The sequence below is a fragment of the Protopterus annectens genome, chromosome 7.part0 (genome assembly GCF_019279795.1).
Source record: "Protopterus annectens isolate FY-2018-M chromosome 7.part0, PAN1.0, whole genome shotgun sequence".
Taxonomy (NCBI): Eukaryota; Metazoa; Chordata; order Ceratodontiformes; family Protopteridae; genus Protopterus; species Protopterus annectens.
Window position 1 is genome coordinate 271,318,591 of NC_056739.1, and position 21,021 is coordinate 271,339,611.

At 40.3% G+C, this 21,021-nt stretch overlaps 1 protein-coding gene across 1 annotated transcript in view; it reads left to right on the top strand.

Moving 5' to 3' along the window:
- Positions 1 to 21,021, top strand: part of PIK3C2B (phosphatidylinositol-4-phosphate 3-kinase catalytic subunit type 2 beta) — a 1,063,900-nt gene that overhangs the window by 265,476 nt on the left and 777,403 nt on the right. The window contains exon 4 of the mRNA XM_044076750.1: positions 10,331 to 10,485. Coding sequence (XP_043932685.1) covers positions 10,331 to 10,485 — 155 coding nt within the window. The remainder of the gene's footprint in view (positions 1 to 10,330; positions 10,486 to 21,021) is intronic.

Here is a 21,021-nt window from a genome sequence, read left to right on the forward strand (position 1 = left end):
CTGATTGCCAAAAGGATGCCAGATTGTAAGTAAAGTAATGCAGTTTAATGGAACAGAAGCAGAGTGGGATTTATTCATCTTTCCAGAGAAGAAACTGTTACTGAACCAAATGGCATGTGTCACAGTTTGGGTAAATGTGCCTTATTTATTTTCACATACAAGTTTATAAGGTCTGGCTTCTGCAGACATAGTAATTATAGCTTATAGGAGAGATATGAGTTCAAAAGCACAGTGGTGAATATTTCTAAGATTTGTGTAGTTAAGTTGTCATGCCCAGTTGTGTAACACTAATTACCTATTCTTTCCCTTAGCGGTTATAGATCAGAATACTTTTTGTATGTTCTGACAAGTGAACCACTATCTAGCATTAAAATGCACTCAGTAAATACACTTGAGGAAAAGGATTACATACGCATCAGTACAAAATGTGTGTTTCTTAGTGAATGACTAATTCCTGCAGTCTTGATTTTTTCAACAATTGAAAAGATGAAATTCAGAAAGACAGTTTTGTATACATGTTAGCAAGCTGATAAAGTGAAAGCCAAAACTGTTATTTTCTTATAGGTTCATAGGAACGTACTAGGCTATTGGCCCTGAGGCCCCTACAAGCCTAGCCAAGAATTTGGCCCACGTTCCAACAAGTCAGCACCTGATGCGCCTGCCCAGCAGGGACACGGGTAGATTCCCAGTGGTGTATTTTCAGTTCCCCATCCAGTTATCTAGGTTGCTCTTATAAAGGGTTAATGAGGTACTCTGCCTTATGTGGAAAGGGAGTCTATTCCACAAAAGGGGAAGTCTCTGGGCATAAATCTGTCCCACCAACAATTTGTATTGATGTCACAGACCAGGTTGAGGTCACGTGTGTGGGTTATTCGAGTGGAGCTTGACTTGCGGATAAGCAGCAGTCCCATCAAGGCGTGATATGAGATTGCTTTGTATGCCAGAAAGTGGTCACCTTTGAGTCTGTATGAGACTGAGTAGAGGAACAGGGCTTTTAGCCTATCTGTGTAAGGTAGATGATTGAGGCTCTGGATTCTCCTGGTGAGGAACCTCTGTGGTCTCTCCAACTGCTGCATGTGTTTTGTGATATACTCAATAGTAGGCCTTATAAGGGAAGAATACAGGGATGTTATGACCTCATTGTCTCTGGATGAAATATCCTTACTAGTGAGGTAGGCCATGTGGAAAGCTTTCCATACAACAGAGGCAATATGGTGGTCAAAAGTTAGTTTGCTATCAACCTGGGTGCCCAAGTCCCTCATAACTGATTGCATGCTTAGGACCTTGTTATTAATGTGATAATTTGTAGGGATGTCACTCTTCCCTGAAGAGGGTGATACATTTTCTGGCATTCAGTTTGAGGCCATGTTTCTGGCACTAGTCATTTGGCTGAGATTCTCTTGGAGGATGTCCACATCACTAGGGGAATTGATAACAGGGCCAAGCTTGCAGTCGTCTGCAAACTTGGTCAGCCATAGGCCACTGGTTTTGGCCTGCATCTCAGAATAGTATATCCCAAACAACATCGGTCCCAAGACCGATCCCTGGGGTACACCGCTCGTTATGGGTCTACTGCTTGAGTTGGCTTCCCCCATTTTGACTAGGTGGATTCTATCAGTGAACCAGTTTGCTACGCATCTGGTAACATACAGATTGATGACTAGCTGAGAGAGTTTATCCATTATACCTGAGAGGGGAATAGTATCAAAGGCTTTGACCAGGTCAAGGTAGGCTGTGTCCACCATCCTCCCCTCATCCAAGACTTTGGTGACTGTCTCAAAGAAGTCAACCAAATTTAACAGGCATGACCTCCCCTTGATGAAACCAAACTGTGTGTGCTCAAGTGTTTGGAGGCTGCCAATGTGCTTGTTAATGAGGTCCATGATAATCCGATCCATGGCCTTCCAGATTCCAGACCAGGCTAGTTAAGCTGATGGGTTTGTAATTTCCTAGATTGGTGGATGCTCCACGTTTGTGCAAAGGGATGACAATGGCTGTCCTCTTCTCGGCTGGGATGAAGCCGGTACTCAGGCTTTTGTTGAACAGGGTGCCTAGTGGTGCTGCAGGTTCCTGCCTGAGCTCATGTAGGATGCAGCCTGGGATGTTATCGGGTCCCATGAAGGCTGTATATTTGGCCTTTGAGAGGGCAGAGATGACTTGCTCCCTAGAGTTAATGGGAGGGGGGCAGGTGCTGACGTTGTCCTAATTTACTGATTGGGGAGGACAGAGGGGTAAAGTTTTCACTGAACCTGTTCGCCAGCAGGTTGGCTATATCTATGGCGTTTGTGTATATGGTGTCCTTGACCACCAGTTCTGAGCAGATCTGAATGCTTCCTTTGAGATTGCAGACATGTGAAGAAGGTCTTATGATTGTCTTTAGTAGATGGGGCTAGTTTGGACTTGAAGTTTGCTTTGGGGGATTTCACTAGTGCTCGTGTTTGTTTGTTCAGGCTAAGGAGAGCTTGCTTCCAATTAGGTACCTGCTCCTTCTTGGTCATGAACAGCAGGTTTTTTCCTTTTGTTATATAGTTTATTTATTGCAGATGTCCGCCAGACAGGTTTACTCTTCCTTGAGGAGGAGGATTTTGTCCTATTGGGTATTCCTGATTCCATGTAGCTATATAAATGCTTGTATAGCACTTTGGTCTAGGTTTGGACATATGTGCCAGTTCCTATGGAAGGGGAGTGGGAGGGGGCTGTGAAACTGTTTATACCTTCCCTCAGAAGGTTGTAGTCAGCTTTGGAGAAGTTTTTTTTTGTTTGACCCTAACTGAAGGGGGGGGGTCAGGAGAGATGGTGACTTCAAAAGTGACCGCTTTGTGGTCAGATCTTACCAGGAAGGGATGACACTGTAGGGATGCTGTAGTGGTTACTCATGTTGGTTAATACCAAGTCCAAAATATTATCACCTCTTGTGGGGCTGTCGACCAGCTGGCCCAAGGGATTGGCAGTGACAAAATCAAGGAATCTCTGGCAATTGCGTTTTGGCATGAGTAGTTTTTCCAGTCTATGGATGGATAGTTAAAGTCACCCACAATCAGGGTAAAGGGTTGAATCTTGATAAAGAGGTCCAAATAGGTGGAGTGGGCATCTTGAGTCAAAGTTGGGGGCCTGTAGCTAGCTGTGATTTAAATAGGGGTCTTGTCAATGGTCAACTGCACCTGGAGTGCCTCCTGTGTGTCATACTGTTTGACCAGCCTGGTGGTGTGTATGTATTTAATATATATATTGCAACTCTGCCTCCTTTTGCTTTGCTGCCCACGGTTTGGGGTCTGAATGTATGATAGGATGAGTAACCTGGTATGGCTGGGGTGCTCTCTGCAGCTTTGAACCAGGTTTCTGTGACTGCACAAATGTCAGCATCTTCCAGGGTTAAAAATACTTGCAGTTTCATGTTTAGACTCCTAGAGTTTAGCAGCATTACCTTTAATTTGCATTTTAATGAAATGTTCATGTTGGTAGTTTTGACCTCATGGCATTGCCTATAAAAGGCACTAAGGGGGAGGCAAAAGCCTTTGCCTGAAGCCTGAAGCCCAAGGAAGACAAATGCAGGCCATCTTTGGCAAAGCATTGTGGTCTGTTGATCACGTCTTCCCAGGCTGTCAGGTACTGGATCCCCTTGGAATGATACCAGAAACTAAGCCAATTGTTAAACTCAATCATTTTCTGTTTGTATTGAGGCATCATTCTGGGTAATGGTAGAATGCTGCTTAAGGCTAGGAACATACCTGCCTGGTACACATATTCCGCAAGCTTGATCATGTGTCTGTTCATATTGTCCAGGGAGGTACGTCTCAAGTCATTCGTGCCAGCATGGACTATGACAGCATCATAACAGTACCTGTTGTTGAGAGACTTGAGTGCATGGGTGGTATGGCGGATTGTGGCACCTGGCAAACAACTAACCGTGACCTTCTACTTATCCAGCCTGGTGAGGGGCACATCTGTGTGTCTCACAATAGTGTCTCCTTAGACTAATATGTTGAGTTTATGTTTAGACCTTAGTGGCTGTGAAACACAGGTGTGTGGACTATGTGTGGTGTGGTGGGCAGTGTACTTTGCGTGTGTTTTTGCCTAGGAGGTCTCTCTTGTGTGGGTTTGTTTTTTGAGGACCGCCGCATATGCGAGTGTCTGTTGTGTAGGTGTGGGTGGTGGTTGAGGTGTGGTGTTTGTGTTGACAACCTTCTCAGTGCCAGATATACTGGCTTGTGAGAGAGAGAGCGAGCATCGACTCTAGGTTCTTAATGTAATTGCATCTCTCACAAATTGTGTTCTTAGGTGGTAGTGGTAGAAGGTTGTCCGTGTACATGAAGCAGTTGCTACACTGTCTCAGGAATGGATGCCCATATCAGTCAGACTGATAGGAGAAACTGTAGGGAATTGTCCATCAATATTTGTCTGAATCTGAGGGAGATAGGCCAGAGAGAGCTAAGGGGGTAAAGGGTGGAAAGTCAAGGGGAGTACTACTAGATGATCACACAAGTGCTACTAAGGGAAAATTTGTAGCTGGAATATCTTGAAATGGGTTTAAAACAGTGCAGCTCTGATACATGATGTACAAACAAGTCCAAATCAGCTAAAATGCAGGGTTTAAATAACACAAAAAATAGAAGATTCTAGTAACACAGAAATCTAGCCTCTTTGCCCAGAAATGTGCTAAAAATGAGGAACTACACTGTTGCAGCTGTATCTAAGGGAAAATTTGTCAAAATTATCTGTCTGGCTGTGGCGAACAATGGCACGGCAGTCCGTGGTGCCAGGCGATGAACAAACAAGCAGAGCACTCAAGGATGGATATTAAATGCCAGAAGGTTAAAACCTAAAACAACTTTAAAAAAGCTCAAAGGAACCAATGACGTGTTTACTTCAAGCCCTAGACCATCTAACCCTTACCAGTCGGGGACTAATCAGCACAATCATCTCATGAGAGTGCAGAATTGCCCTTTCTAATCCAACATGGTCTGGAAAATATGCTCAGAACAAACAGCCACTACAAACAACAATCAGGCCCAGAAACAGCAACCCTGAGTCTGGACTATGCTACATCCACTAGCTACATTATTTTAGGCAGAAAACACTACAGAAATGTTTACTATTACAAACAACAACCAGGCTCAGAAACAGCAACCCTGAGTCTGGACTGTGCTACACTATATAAATCCTAATATTCAAAATGTCATCAGTTCTGACTGTTAGATCGGCAGTGTGTGAGATTTTACAAAGTTTTGATTACTTTAAAAACCCACTTGATGATACTTTTTGTGTAGAGTTATGCCTTATTTCCTTTAGAACCAAATTACTAGGTGTGTTTGTATTTGAACGTTTATGTGCCCCCATGTGCATATGTGCATTTCATTTGGGCAAAAAGTGGGTAAAAAGCTATGGAGAAAACATTAAATGATCACTGTAGAGCACCAGTTTCTGTAGGCCAAACATGCCTTTTCTGTATAACTTATGATGTATGATAAATAAAGCTGCAAACTAATTTCATATTTCTCATGATCTGACTAGATTCTGAGGTGTATATGAAGGATGATACTGTCATATTTTGCATTGTCCTGTAAAGACCCTACATCCGTGGTCTGCATGTCTTGAGGTGTTTACATTTAAGTATGAGAAATGTACAGCCTCACCAATTACTCAAAATGTGCCCTAGGATTCTGACCATGCTGTTGCTAGGCAACATAACTGCAAGGCTCAGTACTCACCATCAACAATATGCTGCTGGCTACTTAATGGTTATGAAATTTGTTGATACCACAAGTCAAACATAAAGCCACAGCACTCATGTGAGTTCTAGACAGTTATTCAGAAAGTGAGTCCATACCTAGAAGTCCCAGCATTTTGAGTGGTTTTGTTTAGTAATCCAGCAGATAGGATAGGTTTCGGATGGTAACCATATGAAATGATGAGACTTGTTAGTTTGAGTCCCAGAACACCAAGACTAAATAACCAAAAGTACTTACTTGCATATACCAGGTGTGAGACTGACGTTTCTCAGAATATTCCATTTTCTCCAAATTACGTTCATCTTGAAGTCGGTACATATAAGTTTGTCTGGTGAGGAAGATGGGCTTGTCCTCTCACATCTCTGGTGTGGGGGGTGTTGTGTGGCTAGCCCCACTACAAAAAAAAATTAAGAAATATGATGTTCAGTATTCCCTGTTATCTTGTTTTGTGGTCTTTTTTTAGTATTTTTGGGGATCAGGATTGTGAATCTTAATTTTAGTATGGAGCCACTTCAGATAAATGATTAACCGAAAGAAGGGACTGGGCCAAATGGAGGGCTGCTACTACACACTGGACACAATGGACAAAATAGCAGAAAACAAAGTAATGCAGTAACTCTGCAGGATAATTGTCTGTTCTGCATTCCTCTACAGCGCATATAGGCTTGAGCAGTCTTAAATAAAATTCCATTCTTCTCTAAAAAAAATAAGTGCCTTCCTATCCCGGTACTCTATGTATTTCTAATTCATCACAGTCACTACATGTTTCTTATTGTATGTACCCCAAAATGCTCATTATGAGGACTGCCATACTGAAATGATTTTATTTTTCATTCTCTTTGTCTTTACAAAATGAAGTTTGGCTGCCTATAATATGACATAGCCTGCACATCATAAGGTAGGGCTTTTTTCTGCATTTATTTACAGTTATAAAAATACTTGCTATTAAAATCTGTCAAAGCAGTATGTATGCCGTTTTAATGAATTACTCTGATTTGTGCATACTGTAAGCTTGTAAAAGTCACACATGGTCCATTTACATTTTCAGTTCAGCAGAGCCATAACTGGCTCATCTGGTACTCTGTGATGGTCCTATGAACTTGTGCCCCACCCTCCCAGCTCTTGAACGCTGGTTGGCTTCCTAAAGTAAATACATCAGTCACACACCAGAAAATCCACACCCCATCTAGCTCTCAACTAAAGTGAAAAAAATCTTTAGATTATGGTAGGAAGCTTGCTATGGTAAATTTGCCAGTCACATCCCACTAATTCCTTTCCCCCCAGCTCTCAAATAAATGGCAAAAATAAACTTCACTTACTGTGTGATTGGCCTCCAATCCACATCCCCATCTCTTCAAAAAATGCTGCAGTCAAGTTCCTTTCTGTACTGGCATGTTGGTACAGAAAACAAAATGCAGCATTCTCGATTATGGGTGCCCCCCATAACACTCTGTGCCCTGGGAAATTGCCCCCTTCATAACAGCCTTACTGTGCAACTGCTTTTTTATACAGAAAAGTGAAAAAAAATAGGCTTTTGTTAAATGTTCAAAACTATAGTCCTTAAAAAAATTCCAGACCCTCTCCCAAATTTTTGCTAAGTGTGAAAGTTGCCAGTTCTGGTCATTCATTTGTGACTGACATTTGATTCTTCAATAGCTAAAAAGACAAATGACAGTTGTTTGCAGCTGAAAAGAGTTTTGGTTTAACTGTTTATATAATTTCACTAACTCTAGCAAGACACAATCTTAGGATGTGTAATTGTGGGTGGACACCAACAGTCAAAACCACAGAATCTTTGTTAAGCCTGTGGCATTCAAGTAGTGATAAATTTCTTTCTGAAACATTATGATATTCAAAGAGGAAAAGGGAAAAAATGTGAAAAATGCATAAATATAGTTGCAAGCATAGAAAACTTATGGAAGAACCTGGTGTTGATCAGGATCGAATGCAGGAATGGTTAAGGAGAGCCAAATTCAAACCAAAAGATGAAAGGTTAATATTGGTGGCCCAACTTATTGGGCTATGTACACATTGGTTTACAAAGTCCATTAAACATGGAGAAACAGGCAAAAGTAGGTTTTGTACAACAGAACTGGAAACAGTTGCACACCTTGTTGTTGGTTGTGACATACTAATGGCAGAAGGATTGTATACTGAAAGGCATAATAATGTGGCAAGACTGTAGTACTGGGGAGGAAAAATGAACCACAAAGCATCATAGAAAATGATGGTCTACATCACATGGGATTACCCGTTACCAACAGTTCAAAATATAGATGTGAGAAAATCAGATATAGTGGTCCATGAAAAGAAGACAAAAGTAGCATTGATCATTGAAATCGCTCCACCCAGTGACTACAGTATATTGCGTACAGGGAGACACAAAGTTATAAAATGTCAAGATTTGCAGGCAGAATCGAGAGCAATGTGGAAGAAAGATACCCAGACAGTTCTAATAGTAGATGGATCAACAGGTCTTATAAAAAAGAATCCACTGTCATATTTAGATATGTTACCAATACATGTAACTTTACAAACTGCAGAAAAAGTCATTACTGGGCACATTGCGGGTGCTGAGAGGAGCACTTTTGGCTGACATCAAAGATTGAAACAGTAGTAATTTCATGAACTTTAATCATGCTTTGACTTACAAATGGGGTCCATTCCCATCATGGTATTAGAAACCCAAAAGATTTGGAGAAGTTATAAAAAAAAATGGTGGGACCTTTATGATCTGAAAGAGTTGGAAATTAAAAAAGAAGGACATTGAAGGGTTTCTGTGTACTAAACATCTAGGTGATGTTATAAGATAAAAATAACGTGGAAGAAGGTTAACTATATTGTGGGATGAAAATGTCCATCTAGTATCCCTTCCCACACAGATATGAATAAACTATGGCATGGTAGATGGTAGCATGAGTATCCCCCACTGAGGATAACATGAAATGTGTTTCATTTAATGATCTGTAATTGTACATATTTGCTGTAAAACTGCTGGTATGGATTCTGGGCAACCTATGTACACACCCTACTAACAGACACTAAAGTTGGGGAAGGAAAACATTCACAAATCACTTTCTGCCAGTCAGCCAGCATGCCACTTTGTGAATACATTGGTAGCAGAAACAAGGACACAGCAGAGGACAGTAATATTACATAAGCAATGCCTGCTTACAGCCTTACATGGTAGCATTACTAGGGAGCAAACATTAGAGGGACTGTTGGGACAGTTGCATGCCTGCAAATTTATCAAGAGTCCCTGACCTTCGCAAATTTCTCTGGGCTGCTGCACATCACAGAATATTGTGAGGTCCTCTAGTAAGTACGGCATACCTATTCCTCATATACTTTATGCTGTTTGCAACCTGTGGTAACCCCAGTCTGACCTGCAGGCTTCTTAGAAGTTATGGGCAAGTAGATTGACATGCCTATGTGTTGCTTCCTGTGGGAATAAAGCTGCTGCTCTTCTGTACTGCCTACATGTATTTCTTTTCCTGGGAAATATCTGGCATCTTCCACTGTATGTGGCTGCATGGCTGATAAAATGTTAATTCAGTGATGGTGCTGTATCACATCACTGAGTGGGGTTCAACTGATAAGCTGTCATCAAGTTATCCTGTGACCACAGCAGATCGTTTCTGCTGATAGTCCAGAATTACCTTGCTGTTTGGCACAAGTGACAGTTATGACAATTCTCACAGTTAACTGAGGAAGTCTGATTAAAAAAAAATAATTGACATACACTTAGTGCTAAGTGTTTGAACTAGGTCAGTAATCTGACTTTTGCTGAGAACTGCACATCACGACACTAGCAGATGTCAGTTTTGTGCACTGAAAACATTTTCAGGCTGTTACTCTGGATACGTTCTGCAGCTACTGATAGTTTCAAGACTTCTGTAATATTCTGTATTTTGCAGTTGAGAATAGAAAAAAATAAAACTTGCCCAACTGTACCTTGAGCTGGGGACAATAGCTTGCTCAGCATGGGGTGGCTGATAATAAGCTATGGTGAAGTTTAGCCTAGTTTACTGATTCCTGTGGATTCTTGGCCATTTTTATGAATCACTGATTGCTGTTTAAACATACAATTACAACTTAGTGAAAGGCTTCTCAAATGTTTAAGTCCAAAGTCCTGAATTTGACTTTCTCTCTTAATATCCATAGCTGTATAAATTGTGCTCATCCCTATCAATGAACATGCTTGCACTTTGAATATCATCTTTAGTAGCTGCATGTTTAAAATATCCCCAAAAGAATGTTACTGAACAACGTTATGGGCCCAAGATCTGGAGGTGAGCCCCATTACAGGAGACAACGTTATGATTTATGATATTCTGAAGTTCATGTCTGTGAAATGCTATTTTTAGACCACCATAGTGGTATATTGATTAGATTAATGTAATTAACTTAAACATGATATACATAATCTAAACAGATAGGCATCCATTCAGAGAACTCTTTCTACTTTTAATTTTTATGTTTCAGAAAAGTATTCTTTTGAGGGTTAAAGAATCTTGAGCAAATCAGTGTTTATATAGCTTGTATAAAAAAAATATTAATGGAAAGGAGTTGCCCTGATGTTTTGTGTTCTTCTTCTGCAGCCTGCGGTCTTCTTACCCTAGTACCAGCCACACCAACATGGGTTATGTTCAAAGCTCTGTGCTTAGTCAAAATGAGCGTTATGGGCATGGCACCACTCTAAAAGTTACAGTGACAAGTGATCGTCTTCCAGAACCTCTCACCTTCACATGCCATGGTAAGCAGGAGTATTTACTATTGGTTTAATTGAGTTATTTTGGTTATATATGGTCATCAGTATGTTAGGCTCTGCTTTCATAGTTTTTCATGCTTTATTCTGCACTTAAGCAGAATTGTGTTCAGTGTTATTTATTCTTGTCTGGGGAAATTGTTTGCTCTTTTTTATAGGTTTGTATGTTGCACTTCAGAAATATTTGGTCAATTTTTTTTCTTGAACCAGGAAAATTCTGCTCTCTGCTATTGTTTCTGCACCTTGGCCTTGCCCAAAATGTGTAGTGTTTCATTGTTAAAGGAGAATAACACAACACATCTTAGTGTGTGTGTGTGTGTGTGTGTGTCTGTGTGTTAAATTCTGAAGGGAGTACTTAACAGGGTACTGTCTTTAACATTAACATTGTTGTCCACAATGTAAGCTAGCAAAGGTCTTTATTTTAAAAAGAACATACAGTGACTATTGCAGTAGATAGTGGGTGATGCCCTTCCTGAGGCTATATTTTTAGCTATGTATGTTTTTTTTTTATGAAAGTGAGTTATTATCACACTAGTATCTCATAGATGCATAGTTGCTTACAATCTTTGATAAGCTGCTGGTTTAGCCCATCTGAATGTTGAAGTAGTACCAGTGCAGTATGTTAACTCATGATAGACAACAGGAAGAGGTGTTATAGTGTAGAACAACTGATTAAATTCTTAGGATTACTGTTTTAGGAGATTTAGCTTATCTGTTAGCCAGGAAAGTGAATGATGTTTTGGGTCTCATTTCAGTCATTATCTGGACCACAGATCAAGGTTAAATGCTATAATTATTTATTTATTATGCAAAATGTAATAAAGCAAATCAACTAGCATGTTTATGAGAGATGAGAGATAACCAGAGTACTTGGAAAAAATCTGTACATACTTGAGGGGAATATGCACGCTCCAGCAAGGCACTGAGATGAGATTAGTAGTGAAGTCAGGATCATGGAGCTGTGAAGCCGATACCTTCATTACTGAGGCAGTATGCTTATGAAGTAGGGTTGTCACAGATTCAAAAAGGCAATACTGTTAGATATCGATTGCCCATTAGAAATGATCTTATTGTAAGAACAGGAACTGTTCTCATAGTGATGGGCCAGAGTCGAAATATTATTAAAAGTGAGTGGTTGAGTGCAAGAGTACACAGAGAGGTAGCCTTTTCCTGTGCATACATATCCCACACCCTATCATACTAATTTGAGGTTGATAAAGCAGAATTTTGGGCTTTGTTTTGCAGTCTGTTGTCAACCACAATCATGTTCAGGACTTACCAATATATTGTGATAATCCATGATGATGGGTACTATTCCAGCGACAGGTGTGGCAACTGAAAGATTTAAACCATGCTCATTCCACCTTACCTGCCTCTAGGTCGGTACGTATTTGTGCAGTACATGTGTCAATGCACTAAAACAACACAATTGTGCTTTTAGTGTGTGCAGCACTTTATATAGTACATACTGGATGTATGGATGTGACTGTTGTCTAAATTTGTATTGTATGTTGATTCATATGTTTTCCTGTAATGTGTTGCTAGGTGATGTGTCTTTGGAGGTTGCATGTATATATGTTGTGCTCTTCTCCCTGTTTTCTGCTGCGTTATGTGCACTACTTGTGTACTGAAGTACACACACTTCTTCTAACACTGCAGAAATTGGCATTCATAATGTACCCTAGTGTTACAGCATACCACCTGGACACTCTAGGCTTGTCCTCTTGGTAATGCTGTGCCAGGCTTTGGCACTTTATTTTACCGTAGACAGCTTAGTGTGTGTGTGTTTATTTGTGTTGCCTATACCAAGTTTCAACATGGCAACCCTAGTTATTGTCACTCTAGGTGACTCATGATGCTGGTGGCATTTCTGGGCTGCTGTCTTCCTCTGTTGTACTGCCTTGCTGTGAAGGGCCTAATGTTGCTTGGGTATGCCTCATTCCAGCTTGAGGCCTTTGCTGGCATTCCCACATCACATATGTAGCATGGTGTATACTGTGACAGTGCAGCTAACTTTCCTGTATTTGTACTGGTTTAGACAGCAGAAATGTAGTTTCAGGTGCCCAAATACGTGTTCCACAATTTTTCAGGTATGGACACAGACCTGGTTGTATACGTATTCCTCTTGTTGTTCATGTTTTACTGGTGTTATGTGTTATGATTATATTTGGCGTCTAGCATCTTGTGAAATAGATTAGAGAGAGTCATATAATTTGCTGTTCTGTAAAGTATATATATTCATTAATTTTTGCAATGATGCAGTATTACTCTTGTACTGTCCTGTATACCCATTCCAAATATGCCCTATATGTTTCCCCTAGAAATGACAGTATATATTAATAGGAAAGGTATTGAATGACCTCTGGCTTAATATCATAGTAAACCTTGTTTTGACTTTCACAGTGTCTCCTCCATGAAGCTTGCCATTTAATTTTATTTATCTTATTTTTTTTTTATGTTTAACCAGACAAACACACCAAAGTCAATCTATTGCCCCATCTCAAAAATTAAAAGACTTGTGTCTAGTAAACCTTACCTGGTTAAGGATAGCTAAATAAAATTCATATATGCTCACAAAACAGCATATTATTTTATCTTCATAGAAAGCCCCACAGGACATTCCTCTGTGAAAAGAACTGACTTCACTGTACTTGTACTTAAACTACTTTGCTCTTAATTATCACAATATGTCTTGTTAATATTTAGTTTTTGTTTTGTGCCCCCCCCCCAAAACACACACAGACACACACACACACGCTACTCACAGTTGCTACACACAGCAGGCGTTGACATTACAATGGAATTTTGGCATGACCGTGACATGGAAAATTATTTCATGATGTGGGACAGATGGGGACTTGTTCTGTACTATTGCCTTCTCTTGAATGAGCACACATTCTTAGTAAGAGGCATTACTGATGACAAATGAGCAGTAGAGCCTTTGCAGATGCTTTGATAAATCAGTTTATTATGTGGCAAATAATTATGTCTGTTAAGTCATGAGTGGTGGTCTCTGCTTCACTGTATGTTCATTAAATAATGTAGTTTGCTGTGTGGTGCAGATGCCTTCTTAATCCTGATGTACCTATAAAGCTCAGCTCTGACAACTGTTTTAGCTCAACTTTTATTGTAATGCTTTACAACAAAACACTTTAAAATACAGAGAAAATTCAAAAAGGCAGTTTTTTTTATTCATAGCTTTTATGGCATCAAAGAGGACCTTATTTATGTAGTATATCATCTCTGAAAAATAAGGTTAAAGTTTAAAAACTGAACAGACTATTAAAGTTCTTAAGGATGTTCAGTCTATTTAATAAGTTGATTTTGTTGGAATAACTGTTTTGTAAAATTTCACCTACGATGTTACAGTTTTGGCTACACAAAGATGGCAGCATCTGGCTGCCTGTGTACTTTCTATTTTGTGGTTTATTTTTAATTTTTCTTAAATTATTTTTAAAGTTTCTTAATGAAAACAATCAGTGTACTATTTAATGTGCTGTTTTCTAAAAGCACATTTTTTTGTGAAATGGTGAAATTCTGTTTCATTTTGAATTTGAGATCCTGAGTTCTTTGGTGTTAAACTTTGATGTGAATTTTCTTTTCCTTTTTGTGACTTAATACTTGTATATTGTTACGTCAGTCTCTTAGGCATTGTTTTGTTTTTAAATTAACGTTTATTTCATTAATAACATACCTTAGTTGTTGTTTTTTTGGGGGGAGGGGCTAACTTTAGATATAGTGAGGCAAACAGTATCAGTCTGAAACAAAACAGTACAGTAGTTTTAAAGAGAAGGCAATGACTTTAACCTTGTAAGACAAGAGAAACATACAAAAGAAGACCTACAGTCCTGTTTTGGGTTAAGGAAAGGCCCTCAGCTTCAAGCATATGCACGTCACAGAGAAGAACAGACACATCTTACGATGAAAAGACTGCAGTGAATTTGCCAAATAGTGGCAGCTGGTAACCACATAAACTAATTTATTGGAATTATTCCAGTCTGCCGTCTGTTGAAAAGTGTTGTAGGACTGGAACTCTCTTGTTAATTAAAATGAAACAAAAGTATTGGCTCTCACATGTAGAAATATTCTAGTTAGCCCATCTAATTAGTTTATAAAGTTTATTTATGTCATGGTTTACAACTTAGTGTGCAGCATCCTATACCCTGTTTATGTAGTAAGGCACACATATGGACATGTGGGGGGTTCACTGACACCCCCATTTCCATTACTTGAATATACTAACTCCACAGCTGCACAGCCATGGAAAGAAGGGAAAACACTACACACAGAAAGTATATTTGTGGTACACAAAGAGAAAATACAGTAGCTGTCATTATGTATAGGTAACATCGATCAACCAAGTAGCCTTCATATACTTCTGCAGAATTATTCTGTAATAGTATGTAATGATGCCTTACATACATACATATACATACAAATATTTCAGCATGGGCATTAATGCCCTTCTAGCCTGTCAATATACCAAAACACTTGTTGCCATAATAAGCGTCCAGGCTGTTCTTAAAAATATCTAAACTAGTACTTGCTTTAATGTAATTTAGTAGTCTGTTCCATGCATCATCTACTCTGTCAGAGAACCAATTAGTACACTTCTCATTCCTATAGAATCTTCTACAAAGATTGTCTGATGATTCTCTAGTACTTTTTGATAACCCCAAACACTCCCAAAGACGGTTGTCTCTAAATGCCCCATATATATATATGAATAAGATCCTCTTAGATATCTATAAGAGACACTGTACAGGTTCACATATTTTATTCTTTCAAAATAACTTAAATGTTTTCATCCTTATTCAACTAAATTGACTTTCAGCCAAATGATCATCCAACCAAATGGGCTTTCAACCATTTGGATTCATCAAAGTGAACCAAATAATGTACTTCCTGTTAGTGAACCAACAGTAAGTTGGTCATTGATCCGTCAGAAATATATAATGAGCACATCAGTGGTTGAAAATAGCAAATTGGACAGCAATCCCATCAAAAACGTTGAGTACAACAACCATTGAAAGCCTACATTATTGCACTTTATTGGATCAGAAAATGAAAACTTTTGTTTGTTTGCAATTGTCCACACATCTATACTAATGTTTTTAGGCTTTTCCCAGTTAGGGATCGCCGCAGTGGAACTCCGGTCTGCTAATGATTGGCAGTGGATTTTTATGGTGACGAGTTGCCAGCCTGATGCCCAACCTTCAAAGAAGGCGCACCCATTCACGCACAAACCTACCTGCATGCCTTTAAATGTCACTCGACCGCGGGGAGGACATGCAGACTCCACACAGAAGGCGCAACGGCCGAGAATCGAACCGGAGAACCTCTTGCTGTGAGGCGACAATGCTAACCACTGCACAACCGCAGCCTAATTGTCCACACATCTATGCTACCAAATATTACACACACACACACACACACACACACACACACACACACACACACACGTACATAAATACAAAAGATACAAACACAGAATTATTTTATGATTGTGTGCACTTCCACCTTAAAAACACTACAAATACAACTCAGTTAACATTTCTTTTGTGTGTGGGGGCTTCATTTATCACCCCCTGATATAGAGTCTTGACCTCCCCCTTGTTTAGATATCATCACTTCCAGTAGGTCACACAAATGTGATTTGAAGTGAGACATGCACTGCTACAGTGTAGTCACCAAAATTAAATTTGACTGTAACAACACATTTTAATCAGCATCTGTGAAGTTATGCAGTAAAATCTGTACTTGAAGGCAGTTATCATGCAGATCTGCACTCGTGTTTTTTGTATGTGTGTGTGTGTGTGTGTGTGTGTGTGTGTATATATATATATATATATATATATATACACACACACACACACACACACACACACACACACACACACACACACACATCTATCTGAGAATATAGAAAGCCGAGATGATCAAAGGCCACATCTTCGAGAAGAAATAAATGAAAACCCATTTCAGTGAAACACCGGATCATCGAAGATTTTCCCAGGGTAAGTAACCTGTTGGCCATGAAGGTGAACTTTGAACTTTGCCATTTTTCCAACTGTAGTGTGATCTCTGATTGGTATATTTAGTTGGGGGTGTGGGGGCATAGTCCCCCACCTGGGTGGGTTTAGAATGGTGTGGCTTAGGTTTTGTATGTTGTTGAATGAGTGATTACTTACCATGGGAAGGTCTTCGTTGATCTGGTATGTCGATGAACTGGGTTTTGTTTACTTTGTCTTGATGATGTGGTCTTCGATTATCTTGGCTTTCGATGTTCGGCAGTAGACCCATATGTACATACACACACACACACACACACACACACACACACACACACACACACACACACTGACACATTATATATATAGGTACATGTTTGTACATTATGAGGACCCTGACCTCTGTATTAGTGTCGTGATTTCCATAAGTTCATGATCTTTGAGTGTGGCAGACTTTCATTGGCCTAAGGATAATGATGAAAGCTCGAAAGCTAAAGTTATACATGATTCTGTCCTTGTGCTATGATATTTTGTTGCCTTTTTTTAATATCCTTGTTTGTATGATGAAAATGAAATGTTACAGGTTCATGAGGATCACTGTAGGCTTTAGAGCTCTGTTATGTATCTTTATAAAGATAATGCACTCATTAATGAATAAAAGGCAGACAATCCAAAGTAAACTAGGGACTGCTATTGAAATAACCAGGTTTTGGTAAAAGGATCTGTCCTGTATTATTGTCTATTTGCTATTGTGCAGATCCAAAATGATCTTTTTTGCATCTTTGAGTATAACAGAAAAACCTTCAAAGTGATCCTTTCAAAAATGGGACAGAAAAGACAAGGAGGAATGTTGTATATTTGCAAGAATAATAAAAAGAAAGCATTACTGCAGAACAGTGCAGTTATAGTAAAATCAACAGAAGCAGTCAGAGACCTACAGTAGTACTGTCAGATAATGGTTTTAATGTAGGCGTTGTTTTATGTGAAGAGTGGTACATTGTTCATTCTCATGGGTATCCAAGTAATTCCCGTTTTGTACCATTCTTTGATAGTGTTTGGATATTGAAGGGAATTAGTGGCAATTCCCCGTATGCAACATGTTTGATTAGGAAAGATGGAACACATCACACTGACAGGTACAATTCAGGAACAAGTCTCCCTGAAGATTACTAAGAGTTGTTTTGTCAAGCAAAGGTAAAATAGTTATTTTAGAGTAGGGCATTGTAAAGAACAAAATATTTACCTTTTATTTTGAGTAGGTTCTTTACCTTTCATTGTGGGAGAACAGAGACCTCCACATCCTCTGCAACTGTACTCAGCTGTCTAAAAGAACATTGCAGCTATGTGAAACTAAATAATTACCAGATGCAGCAGTTTCTCATACAGTGGTTTGTTTTTCTATCCTGTTTGCAAAACAGTTCCTTTTGAAACATTGAAGAGCAAGAGTTTTGAAACCAGTTTTGGGATGTTCAACTTGTTTCATTGTTGCAGTCCTAACCAATGGGTTATCTGGCTCCCGGTAGCCCTCGATCTGCCAGAATACCAAAGGTAAGTAAAAATGACTTCGGCTGTCATCTGTTGTAAAGGATGTCAGGGCGTCCAATATAAAAGGAGGCAGCTGATGTCACTTCCTCAGTCTTCCTTGCCACAGAGCCCAAAGCAGAAGCATTTCTTGCATGAGTGCCGGTCGGCAGTTTACCTTTTGTGTTTCCGACTATGAAGTTGAAGTCAACTACAGCTAAGTACCCCATTGGGGATCCTCTTTTCTTGCCTTAATGAATGTCAGGGTGGAAAGCAGATTCCCCATAGAGATTTTCATTCCTACTGTATTATTTGTTTAGGCCTTGACCACGACGTTCCTAATTGTGATCTTTGTGCTTCCTTTAATCCGCGTACTATTCGTCATCGGGCTAAGTTTTTAGCTAAGCATTTTCGAGTTTGGCCTAAGTTTGTCAGTATGGCATCCGCTGGTCTTCAAGCTTTGGATATCCCCATGAAGCATAAGGATAAGGACCGCGACAGACTTCCGAAGGTCAAGTCCTTGGATGATGTTAGGTTGATCGTCAGTCATGCGGTAGCCAGTGAGGTGCCTTTGCAGCCCCTGTAGCCCGCATATTTTCAACGCAGGCCTTGGTTGAGACCCATTTCTGAGATCCCCAGGCCTTCGGCATCCATTTTGCCTTCTGACCTTCCACCTGTTGCCTCTTCAGCTGGATCCAGAGCCGCGAAGCTGGCTCCAGTGTCCGAGACCTCAGTTCTTCGTTCAGACAGTAAGCTCATACCGACGACTTCGGCTGCAACTTTGGCAGTTGCCAGGCCTCCCGAATCCTTTAGACTTGCAGGTAAATCTTCCAGTCGTAAGCCTGTGAAGAAGCAGGCTCCAGTTTCCTCTCATTCCCCTCATTCTCAAATGGTTAAAATGGCTGATGACCTTTTGACTCTTATTAGGGGTTCACAGCCTCCTCCTTCAAAAAGGGGTAGGGATGTTTCCCCTGAGGCTTTGTGCTTTTCAGGTTCGGATACTTCAAGTATTTTTGTGGATGAAGAAGAAGTTTCTCAAGCTTTCTCTCCTTTTGAGGATTCAGACGCAGAGGAGTCCATCCCTTCTGCTTCTCCTCCAGAAGATTTCTCTTTTGGTGATACTTTAAATACTCTCAGGGAACATTTTAAATGGGGAAACTCAGGATTACCCCCTTTCTAAGAAAAGGATTAGGGAGTTTTTGGATTTGTCTCAGCATAAGCCTTTGGCTATTCCTCCTGTTTTGGAAGTGGTTGATGATGTTTTTCTGGAAAATTCCTTGACTCCAAATTTGGTTCCCCCTGCTCCCAGGAAACCTGACAGGTACTATAGAGTTCCTGATTCTCATTTGTTTCTTTTCATGAATCCATTGGCTGATCCAGAGGTTGTTTCTCAAGGCCCTAAAGGAGTTAAGGCCACTGTTACTAAAAATCCTGTTCCTTCTGACAGGGAATCCAGGAACCTAGATAGGTGGGGTAAAAAGGTTTATACCACTGCCACTCTTGCTATTAGGTCTACTAATTGTCTTTTTCATATGCTGAAGTACCAGCAGCACACCTTGGAAGCTATTAAATCTAGGATAGCAGGTGTGCCTCAGTTGGCGGAGAGTAAGGATATGCAGAATTTGCTGAATTCTGCCAGTGTAGTCAATAAGCATTCTTTGAATTGTGGTTTTGACATTCTAGAAGCCTCCTGTAGGGCTACAGCTACTGGCTCTGTTATTAGAAGGCATGCTTGGCTCAGGGGGCAGCCGCTACCAGAGCCTGTTAAGGCTAAGCTTTTAGATGTACCTTTACATAAAGACAGTCTTTTTGGCAGCAAAGCAGAGGAAGTGCTCAAGAAGATGGAAGACAAGGCCAAGTCTATGCAGACAGTTAAAGACTTTCTGCAAGTTCAGCCTCCTCGCTTTAGCAGGAATTACCCTTCTAAGAGTTGGACATTCCCTGATACTAGCAGACAGAGCTGATCTAGGACTAGACATTACAAATCTTCTAGGGGGCAGGGGGCTACCCCTCAAAGGTCTAAGCATTGGCAGGCTTCCTTTTCCAAGGCGGGAAGTTCTAAACCTGCATTTCAGTCTAAACATTCTCAATGACTCTGTCCAACTTCTGCCTGTTCTTGCCTGCCCGGAGAGTCCTTTAGGGGGAAGGTTGGCCCTGTTTGCAAATGTCTGGGCCACCATCATGGACAACAAATGGGTTCTCAGAACTGTATCCCTAGGGCACAAGTTTTCTTTCCACACCTTTCCAGTACCCAAAGGATTCCCGGATGCTCCTCCAAATCAAAGGGCAGAAGTAGAAAAGCAAATTTTGTCTCTGTTACATCTGGGAGCAATAGAATTAGTTCCTGCTCAGCAGGTAGGCCAGCGATTCTATTCCAGGCTTTTCCTAGTTCCAAAAAAAGAAGGCACCTGGCATCCTATCCTGGATCTATCCATCCTGAACACTTTCTTGATAATTCCAAAGTTCAAAATGCTCACTCTGCATCAGTTACTGCCAATGTTAGAAAAGGATTCCTGGCTGGTAACATTGGATCTCAAAGAAGCTTATCTTCACATCCCTATCAGGGAAAGTTCCAGGAAATACCTTCGTTTCAGGGTGGGCAACCAACATTATCAATTCTCTCCTTATCTACTGCTCCCAGAGTTTTCACAAAGTGCCTGGCTCCAGTCATTGCTTTTTGCAGACAAAAGAAAATTCAGATTTATCCATACTTGGACAACTGTCTGATTCAAGCAAATTCTCAGGAACAGCTGCTAAAGGATCTAGAATTTGTGAAGACTCTTCTCTCTTCCCTGGGTTACACTCTCAACGTGGAAAAATCAAAAATGGTATCATCCAAAGAGATTACATTCTTGGGAGCAAGTCTGAACACAGCCACCCAGATGATATATCTCACCCAGGAGAAGCAGACAACTCTTTCAATTTACTTCAAGGATTTGGCAAGTCTGTCCCAGCTCCCTGCAAGGAAATACCTGCAAGCTCTGGGATTCAT